The 10,427-nt window shown below is 40.0% G+C and overlaps 1 protein-coding gene across 2 annotated transcripts; it reads right to left on the reverse strand.

Moving 5' to 3' along the window:
- Positions 1–5,189: 5,189 nt before the first annotated feature.
- Positions 5,190–8,421, reverse strand: ttll2 (tubulin tyrosine ligase-like family, member 2). 2 transcript variants are annotated; one of them, XM_042096507.1, is made up of 3 exons: positions 8,341–8,398; positions 7,675–7,781; positions 5,190–7,153 (listed from the first exon to the last, which is right to left on the reverse strand). In XM_042096507.1, the coding sequence occupies exon 3, from the start codon at positions 7,123–7,125 to the stop codon at positions 5,416–5,418; it is 1,710 nt and encodes a 569-aa protein (XP_041952441.1). In that variant the 5' UTR covers positions 7,126–7,153; positions 7,675–7,781; positions 8,341–8,398; the 3' UTR covers positions 5,190–5,415. The 2 variants fall into 2 exon arrangements, with proteins under 2 accessions (XP_041952441.1, XP_041952440.1); XM_042096506.1 differs by lacking the exon at positions 7,675–7,781 and having other exon boundaries at positions 8,341–8,421.
- Between the last annotated feature and the right edge of the window lie 2,006 nt (positions 8,422–10,427).

Below are 10,427 nucleotides of genomic sequence, written 5' to 3' on the forward strand. Positions count from 1 at the left end.
CATCTTCACCTACGACAAGTTTGCAGAAGACACTACGGTGATTGCCCCCCCCCCCGAGCATTGCAGTACTCTATCCCACCCTTTTATTTATATAAATCTACATACTGTTATTACACTTATACATAGCCATATTCTACTGCTTTTCATATTCATCCTGCACATCTGTCTATACGGTAGAATATATTCTGTTAACATACGGCATATATCTATATTGTTCTAACTACTCTTATAATGTTACTGCTACTACACTGCACATATCTGACATGTTGTTCATACATTGTTCATACTACATAGCCATATCTATTCTGCTCTTATAAGTTCACTGCAAATACACTGCACATATTTAAATTTAATTTATATTAGTGTAAACCACTTTCTGTAAACCAACTGTATACTACTGTCTACACTGCACTATATATCTTGTCCTGTCTATGCACCACTTGTCTACTTGTATATCACATTGCACTTTTCTGTTTTTGTTTGCACTATGTCTATGTCTTTGTAATTGTACTCTGCACAATGACAATACATTTGAATCTAATCTAATCTAATCTAATCTGGATCTGCTCCCTGCTACTTGAATTCTATGATCCAGCTTTACATCCTCAACCACCCACTGCGGTTTTCTGATGAGTGTCTGTTGTGTTGACCAGCCATAAACGCTACTGTAGGTCAAATTCAAGACTCTTTTCCTCAGTGGTTCCTCAATGGTGGAATGAGTTGCCCAGTGCTCTCCGTTCCTGTGATAGTTTTGGGTCTTTCAAGAGGGATCTAAAGGCATACAGTATCTGTTCAGCATACACGTATGAGTTATGGTTAGCATGGTATTTGTTTATTTTAATAGGCTATTGATCACTGATATTGCGTTGACATTAATGTTTATTATTTTGCTATTTTCCTTCATGCAGTCTTACCAGCATTGTATTACTGTTCATTTTTAACTATTGTGTTGTTTTCATTTGTAAGTTGCTTTGGACAACAGCATCTGTTAAATCATATACAGTAACTATAACCAAAACCGTGTCACTATTTCAGAGCTGAGATTTTTGCACCTACTTGAAGAGTTGTGAGATATGACTTTCACATGAAAAGTTCACAGGAATGATTGTGTTTGCTCATGTACCCTGAGCAATGCAGGACTTCAAGAGCACACTGATGGTTATCAGTAACATTATGCACTCTTGCCTCTGAAAACAGTCATACAGTTACGAAGAGCGAGACACATCTGCCCACGTTGACCTACTCACTGTTTTAGTCTACCGCCACACACTAGCACAGTCAGCAGTGTCAGCTGATGCTTTTCACATATAGCGGGTTTGCAGACACCTCTGGTAAAGTTCCAGCACTTATCTGATATGGGTAAAAGGCTGTTGGAGTATCTCAGGGTGTTTTGGAACTCACGTGAACATTTTGCATGGGCCTATATACGTACCAGGCAGTATATAAGGCAGTAGTGGAGAATTTACTTTCAACAATTTTACAATTTTAAGGTACTCGTACTTTATATTTTGTGGTACAATACTTCTCCTGTACTACTAGAGGGGAATGTTGTACTTTCCACTACATTCATTGGACAGCTTATATGTTGTATTTACTTTTCAAATAATGACTTTACACAATGAATAATACCCCTGTGCTAAAATGGATTAAAAGCAAGAAAAGATTTTTGGAGTGCGACCATTTGTTATTTTTCACAATGAATAATACAAAAAACTTTTGACAGCACTGACCAATGATCAAACAGTGGCTTACAACTTTTGGCATGTTTCAACCTGTGCCCTATTGGGCTTAGGAGTGGAAGACAAAACAATAGCGACAAAACTGTAAAACAATGGAAAGAAAATGTGAAAAAGAGAAAGGGAATTTATCAGGACAAATTGAAATGGAAAGCCAGGGACTGTTATTTTGATGCATCTTCTTAATGGTTTTCATCCCTACAGAATTCTAAAGATAGAGTGGACCACTGGTCCCAACCTGCTACCTCTGCTAAACACTCAGATGTTTTTGCTTATCTTGTATGTACACATAGTGTGGGTGCTCAGCCAGCTGAGCCATTCTGAAATTGCTAGAGTTGCATGTACAGTTCATGAATGTACAGCATGGACAGTTGTGAGTTGCATGTACAGTTCATGAATGGATGAGTACTGGATTTACAAAGCTGGCAAACAGTGGCAACATCACCATATCAACCATATTTATGAACTGAGACCTTGAGCTGCTATAACCTCATGTTAAAAAGAGAGAAAAGATGTGGTCAGAGTACACAAGTCACCTTCTTTGCTGAGCTTTGGTGATAGTCCTGGCCAAGACAAACAGAGGAAATGGTTTTGTTTGTTAAGCAGATATCATTAAGAAAATAATGGATTGAGTATGTTGGGGTTCTGTCCCTTAATTTGGGGTCAGATTTTAATCTGCTGCAGCCTGTTGCTCTGTTATTTGTAATGTGTGGTCTCTGTAGAGTTTTACCCCGAGTGTATCCTCTCCACTGGACTGTTCCTGTATTATACCCTGGACGGTTGCTTTCCAGTTGGCCTCTGCTGTTGAACAACTGTTCATGTGGGTCTATAAGGAAACCATACTGTAGGTTTAAAATAGTAGGCTATGACCTTTTCACGGTGTATAAAAGGTTAGGTATGTTCTTAAATCTTCAAATGCATGTTATGGCTAATTTAAAAATGATGAACAACAGAAATGATTTAAGCAGGCCTAAATGTAAAATAATATCACAAAATGTTCCAGAATGTTCAAAGTTGCCACCTACTGTAGCTGCCGAAAAACAGGATCCTTCATGACCTCATTCTCTCTCTCTCTTTCTCAAGGGTGTTTGGAAACTATGCACTGTGACCTTTAAATTTTTAAAATGTTTCGATTGATATTTGTAGATACTGTAACAATGACATTTCTGACTTATGTAGATAGTTTCACTTTCTTACTTCACTTACCTCTGTCTAGACAGGGCCCACCTACCCCCTGGTTTTTCTCTCATTTTGTTAATGATACATAAATTCATAATCCTACAAGGGCCTCAAGGGATTTGATAACCAATGACAAGCGTTCATAAATTAAAGGTGTGTGTCTTCCTGCTTCATATTCTTTATATCTGTGCCTGTGGCCCTCAGTTTCAAAAGGCTTACTATGGTCCTGCTAGATGATGTACAGTAGGGCATGTAAGCTAACACACTGAATGGTTTTGTGGCTTCCAACTCAAAGCATAAAACTACACAGCCCAGGTAGTTTCTGTGAAAAATAACTAGAGTATACCTACCTTATTTGTGATTAAAATAGCCAGATTTCAAGTATGTAATGTTTAACTGTACAACCTTCAACTTCACAATTTGGTCTACTTTAAATTGACCACTACAGAATTTTTCAGCCTTGAGTAATGCAGGTTACCAAATGACACGAGAGTAGAGATATGGAAAGATAATCAGACGTATGTCAGCTGACTTCAACATGACTGATCTTAGCTTCTCAGTCTGCCATGCATGTTTAGAGATCACATTGTTGTACACCTGCCCTCTCATGTCCCTTTGAGAGTTCACTTGCATTCAGGTGTCACATTCCGACTCACATACCAAATATACTGTACCTAAATGATCCCCACAGCATTTTCTAAAGGTTCTGGGGTCACACTTAACACATTTTCAAAATGACACAAGCCATTTCTGATTAGCAGATAATGTTGTGGGCTAACTTGAACTGTGAACTCTTGACACGGACCCACCTCTTAGCTGGATATCTTCACACCTGCCATTTAATATATTTGAAGAAATAGACATCTGGCATTTACTATTCTGTTTCATCTACCTATTCCTTGCAGCTGAAATATTTCTAGACTAACTCCCAATGGATAAATTTAATTCTTATCGACTTATCCAAGTGTGAAATGTGTTTTGAAGAGGCTCTTAGCCATGGCAGGAATAATTTATGCAGGTGAACAAAACCCAGTGTCAGATTATAGACTGGGGCTGTCATTACTAATTCATACAACAGTAATGAAGATGGCTGATATTCCCTCACACAAACATAAGTGTTAAGACTTGATTTAACTTTTTAGTACTTTGCCTCATTCCTAATTTATGAGCTCAGTGAAACTGATTAGTATTGAGGAAGCAACTTATTCAATTGCACTTCCATAGTCCCTTATTTTTCCAGGCTGTCACTGACTTGGAATGCAGAGGCATTTGTAGTAAGTCTACAAGCCATTCTACATAATCTAGACTGTGGTAATACTCTGGTCATACCGCATACCTGTTGCTTCTATAATCTCTATCTTTATAACTTAATTTATTGTTATTCTATTGTTCTTAAAGCATATTATTTTCTTGTTTGTTAAGCAATTCTATAATGTTTACATTCTTTTCATATTTAACATTTAACAACAATCAAAGTTATTGCACTGTTCAAATCCCTGCACTGTTCACTATTTATCTATCTATCTAAGCATGCAAATCTTCATCTTGGAATTTGGATTATGTGTCTTGATAGAGTTCTCTGTTCTATAGTTTTATATTAACTATATCAATGAAATTCTATCTTTAACTCAAAACTCACTTCCTTCCTAGCACTACTTAAGTCATTCTACTCCAATTGGGTACTGTTGAAATGATTGTTGAAATGACTCAGCTGCTCCACTGTCTGATGTTTCTTCTCTGAATAAGAGGCATTACTTTCATGCTCTAGAAACTCAGTTAGTCCAGACAATAGCGTTTTCCAGGGTACTAAGCTCTGGCAAACCACCATACAGCCTGTGTTTAAACAAGATACCGGCAGGTGTCACAAAAAGGATTAACAACTCAACATGTTGAAACAGACTAAAACTTGAATCAGATAAAACTGGCCTATTTCTAAAAAGGGGCTGTCAGAACCTTTAGGACGGAACATTCATAATTTTACTAAATTGCAACTAAAACCATATAATTTGGCATGACTTTCTGCATTCCTGTAATGTTAGATATTTCACAAAGTATTTGTTTTGGTAAAATTACAGTGGCTATTTGGACATTCAGCTATTCAAGCCACCACTTTTTTACTGAAGCCACCAAATATCTACAACTGCACAAGATAACTAATTAATCATGTAGTGGCATATGCCTTTCCAACCTGGCAACAGATACGGTATTCAGGAAGACTTGACCTTGTGACCTGACCTTACAGTTCTCTGATTTCACATTGACCAGACACCAAGATAGAAAGACCAAGGTGTGGGTTATTTATTGCCCATTTAAAGAGTTAGGTCTTGTTATGTTGTCTTTTTCCAAGCAGTTAAATGGAGCACAATCACATTCATGACATGACAGATTAGTCAAGTTTTGAAGAAGCATTCGCTCAGAGAGATAGAGGGTTCCTTGGTCCCCAGAATAGTGACTCAAGCTTGTCCTCTCCTCCGAAGGTACTGTTGCTCTCCTCCTTCCTTCACTTTCCTTTATGAACACGGGAAGACAAGAGCTGACTGGTGAGTTTGTGAACTTCCTGTACGGCAACCTTGATGTTGAGCTTCTTCTGAGAGGCTTTCAGAGTTACCTCGTTGAAGGGAAACGTCAGTATGAAATCCCCCACACGGCATGGGGGCACAGTGTTGTTTTGAACTTGGTCATCCCAGGGATACATAGTTGACTTGTATTTATGTCCATGGATTGGCGGTAACTTCACAGAACTACCTGCCTTTTTCTTGGATCTTTCCCTCAACATATCAGGAGTTGTTGCGCACGATCCATCCTCACTCTCTGATTCCAAATTCAAAGCCTTTGAACGGTCAAGAGGCTTTGGCCTCTGTGAATGAAGGGAGCGTGTCTTCCTACGGCGATAACTTGTTGCTGGTTTCAAACTCGATCCCAGGGCTAACCGCAGGGCACAATTCAAGTTCTCACTCGAATGATGTGGCGACTGCTGCGCTGTACCACGGGACTCCGCTGGTGGGCCTCCCCTGCAGCAGACGCAAGACTGACTCTGACACTTCTCCCTGCAACATGGTTCACAGAGGGACTTAGGGAGCAGGAACACTACAGGAGTTTTGGCCTGCGGAATTTGACTCCCTAAATAGCAAGGGGTCCTATACTTTTGTCTCAGGTATCCCCTCTGTCGAAGGCCGTCAATTTCCTTGTAGTTCAAAAGGTCAATAAGGTCGTTGAGGAGTCCTTTTTTCACAGTTACATCAGCGGAGCAGTCCAGCGAGAGAGCAGGACTGTAGTTGACTTCCAGCAACCATGGTTTTAAGTTCTCATCAATCAGGATATCAAACCCAAACAGCTCTACACAGTTAGGGCTGGAAGGAGCAGATGGGGCAATGGTAAGAATAGTGAGAGTTATGATATTGTTGATCTTTTGCCAGAACACGAGTTTATTAATGCCCATATTCCGTAAGAAGCAGCGGAATTTGCTGAGTGTCCACTTACTGCCTTGGCCTATGTGTTCTTTATCGGTTGAATAGAAAGGACCAAATTTGTTAATGCTGGTATTTGTTAGATGAGAGTAGAGGTTGTTGAGCGTACCCAGGTTGAATTTCTCAGTTGCGAAACGAACCAAGCCTTCCTGATATATATAGATAGTTAGAGGACTAAAGCTCTTCACACAAACATATATTCGAAGGTCAAATTTATAGCCCGAAATCAAAAGTGGATTACTGATGTATCTTTGTACAATGACAGGGCAGTCATAAGCTAAGTCTTTAATATCTTCAAAAATGAAAATGCCTCTCCCTCTTGATAGATCCACTGGTTTGCAGATCCAGTAAGCACCTTTACCACCATTTGCTAAACGATGCTTTGAGAACTCCTCTAAAAAACGTACATAGTCATTAGGGAGATGGAAAGCTGTCGGACTGAAATTGTAAAGTACTGAACCAAATGTGCCCCTCATCCTCCTCAAATTCCGTGCCAGCCAGTCTTTGCGGGTAATGCCAACTGTTTTTGGGTGATGATTGAGCCTCTGCCAGGGCATGATGTTCTCATAGTCGGAGCTGCGGAAGGCAGATGCACGCCAGTAAAGGTTCCAGTCTCCTTCATCCTGCTGCTGTCCTTCAAACTCTTCCCAGCCTCTCTCCAGAAGCACCTGCCGCACAAGCTCAGGTGCTCCCTCATGAAGACGGAACACCAAAGGTTTAGTGCCACACACACCATCGGCCATTTTCAGCGAAGGTGCTGTGTGTCGGATGCTGAAAATAAATACAAGAGAGGATTTTAAATAGCCTACATGGCTATTTCCCATGTTAGTTTTAAGCAGTTCAGACGGGTTAGGATGGTGGTAACGTAGAGTATAAGAAGCTGGGCTAACATGCAGTAGCCAGTTTCCACCGTTGTGCCCTTGAGTAAGGCAACCCAAACCCAAACCCAAAGTTGCTCTGGAGTCAATGTATTCCCTTGTAATATAATTGTAAGTCACTTTGGATGAAAAGTGTCTGCTAAATGAATAAATGTAAATGTTTTAGCTTTCTGAGATGGGTAGGGGGGCTCTTTTTTATGTCTGTGCCCAGGGGGCCAGTGACTCATAATCCGTCCATGAGCTAGGCTATTCATTCAATCAGCTGGAAGGTTTATTTATTTATTTTTTTAATATAGATTTTATCAAAGAGTACATTTATGTAGGAAACACTCATGGTCATAGAACAATTTGTACAATATTTGCCAGGAGGTACAATAACATGACATTAATCAAATACAAAGTAAAACAACATACACATATGTACTCTGTTCCTCAGTGGTTCCTTGTTGGTGGAATGAGTTGCCCAGTGCTCTCCGTTCCTATGATAGTTTCTGTCTTTCAAGAGGGATCTAAAGGCATATCTGTTCAGCATGCACTTAGTTAATTAAGTGTTTTTTATGAGTTATGGTTTGTATATTACATCATAGTATTTGTTTATTTTCATTAGGTTATCGATTGCATTGACATTATTGTTTATTATTGCTATTCTAATGTAGTCTTAGCATTTTTTTAAAAAACTGTTCACTGTTAATTTAACTATTGTATTTTTTTTTATTTGTAGGCCCTAAGTCAAGCGTACCTGCCAATCTCATAACCATAACCATGTAGGCTACACCAAAAGAAAAAGAAGGAAAAGAGCCCAGGAGAAGAGTTGTCTTGTTTAGTGCAGTTTAATAGGCTAGAAACGTTCTCCGTTTAATAGCATAACATCTAGTGTTGAGCCACAATAGGCTAGGCTTCTAGGAAATGGCAAAGTTCTGCTTTCCATAAAGTTGCTAACATAACGACCATAAATGAATGAATAACGTTTTTCTAGGAAATCGTGCGAGAGTCGTACTGCATAACAACAAATATCGACATTTTGCTAAAGATATTTTTAGGCGAGGCGGACTATAGCCTACTATCCAGGCATTAACTTACCTGTCAGGGAGCACACCTGCCGCCTCGGTCCGTCCGCCCTGCTCTCTATCACCAGAACTCGTCATCTTTGTGTTGCTAAGATACCATGCGCATCATGCTCTAACGGAAGTAAAGTGTAACCAAAGATTCTATAGCAACCGTCTCTGGTGTAACCTTTTCATTAAATCATGCAACAGTGAACCGTGGTTTTGATGCACCCTTTTGGGAAAGGCTTAGGCTAATGTCTTTTGGATGACGGTAATCAAAATGTTATTGAAAAAGTAGCAACACACAGTCTTATAGGCTATTGTAGATTTTATTTATTACAAATGTATCCTAAATGTTTAAGCTTGTTTTGCAAGGTTAGGTAACGTTAGGCTAAGTTAGACACACCAACGGTAGGCCTTTTTATTTTCTAGTCTAAGTAAAAGTAGTTTTTAAGACTATAGATCATACCTGTCAACACTCCCGTTTTTCCCGGGTTTCTCCCGTATTTCAAGGTCATCTCCCTGCACCCTCCCGTTTTGTTATTTCTCCCGAAAAACTCCCGTAATTTGCATGGCCATCAAACTTCATTTTAAAATCATTGATCCATTCAGGTTGCCAGATTGTGTATGTAATGCACCCTACACATACACGATCACTTAGTTTCAATTTCAACCGTTTTGTCATAGGCTAAAACCTGGCAACCCAAAACCCAAATAAGGAAGCAGGTCCCGACTGCGCAGCCTGAGTCTCGTCGTAAGCAAGCGGGCTAGTTGAATGGCCTACTCCAGAACTAGCTGTTGTGAAATTGTTGGGAATTTAATTGATTAACACATCACATAAAATTTGAAACTGTTATTGAGTGTTGTTGATACACTGAACTTGTGCCCTCGGAACCAAATCTGACAGCAAGCAGCTTTGGAGTTTTGGAAGTAGGCTGCTGGCAGGCAGCTGGATACATAACTGGCATGCGTAACGGTAAGGTAAAAGCACGAAAATGCAGTGTTGAAACACGTGTATCAAACGTATTAAATATGCAACAAACACAGATCCGGTATAAACACTGACCCCCCCCCCCCCCCCCCCAAATCTCCCGGTTTTGGAAAACTAAATGTTAACAGGTATGCTATAGATTCGTTTCTTTTGATGGTAAGGTACCACTTGAACTCGTGTTAAACTCGACTATTTCGCATTGGCTCTGTTTGTATTCCAACACAGCATAGAGCATAACGCCAAATACAAGGACAACAATAAGTATGTATAACTTAATTTCAACACAAATGAAGTTACTGAGCGCAAAGGAAAATGCACAGCCCAGGGACTCCCACAGCCGGTAGTTGGCGAATGCTGCCCCTTTCTGGTCTTTGAAGAGAACTCCGTAAAGAGCTGAGAGGAAATGGTAAAACATAGGCGCATGAGGACATCGGCCTACAATAATGAGAACTAGATGTACCGCAGAGCGGTACAAAATATGACCGCCGCCCAGTCCAGCACATTTTTTCCACAAAAATAAATCACGCTGAAAGGCCTATATGATTCTAACTGTCTCACTAACGGTTCTCAAGATATTCACAGAAAACTGTGTCTGCCCTACCCTCCTTTCGGGGGGTCCAGTACAGCGGGGGGGTTACAGATCAAAAACGAAAACCGATGGTTCCATGCTATCCATGTGGGGTTACATGCCCACCAAGTTTCGTGTACCCCGGTCTTTCAGTGTCCCGGGAATCCTTGTTGGTGTACGGTCACTAAATGTACACATCAATTATTTTATTGTAAGGCCCCCCATGAACGAAAGTTCACAAAACTTGGCATGCATTCATAATGATCCTACACTTTCAATTTCGTGCAGTTTTGACCATGTCAGCCAGAGATATTGTGTTGAAAACACCTAATTTTTCGCATTTTAAATTTTAACTAGGTGGCGCTATACATGAAATAAGTGGTAATGGGATGGGTTGACATGACCCCTTAAGACCAACATACAAAAAAAGGTGGACCTCCTAGGCCCTACGGTTCTCGAGATATTCACAGAAAACTGTCTCCAGCCACCTACAGGACAGTTGGTGTATAGTAACATAAATTAATTTATTGTGTGGCCCCCCATGAACGGAATTCGACGAAAC

Source organism: Alosa sapidissima, chromosome 6 (assembly GCF_018492685.1).
Source record: "Alosa sapidissima isolate fAloSap1 chromosome 6, fAloSap1.pri, whole genome shotgun sequence".
Taxonomy (NCBI): domain Eukaryota; kingdom Metazoa; phylum Chordata; class Actinopteri; order Clupeiformes; family Clupeidae; genus Alosa; species Alosa sapidissima.

Bases quoted from the DNA above. Each gene is read 5' to 3' on its own strand.
- ttll2 (XM_042096506.1), bottom strand. From the start codon at position 8,405: ATGACGAGTTCTGGTGATAGAGAGCAGGGCGGACGGACCGAGGCGGCA. The intron at 7,154-8,340 runs GTAAGTTAATGC...ATTTATTTTCAG, and splicing joins GCAGGTGTGCTCCCTGACAG to CATCCGACACACAGCACCTT.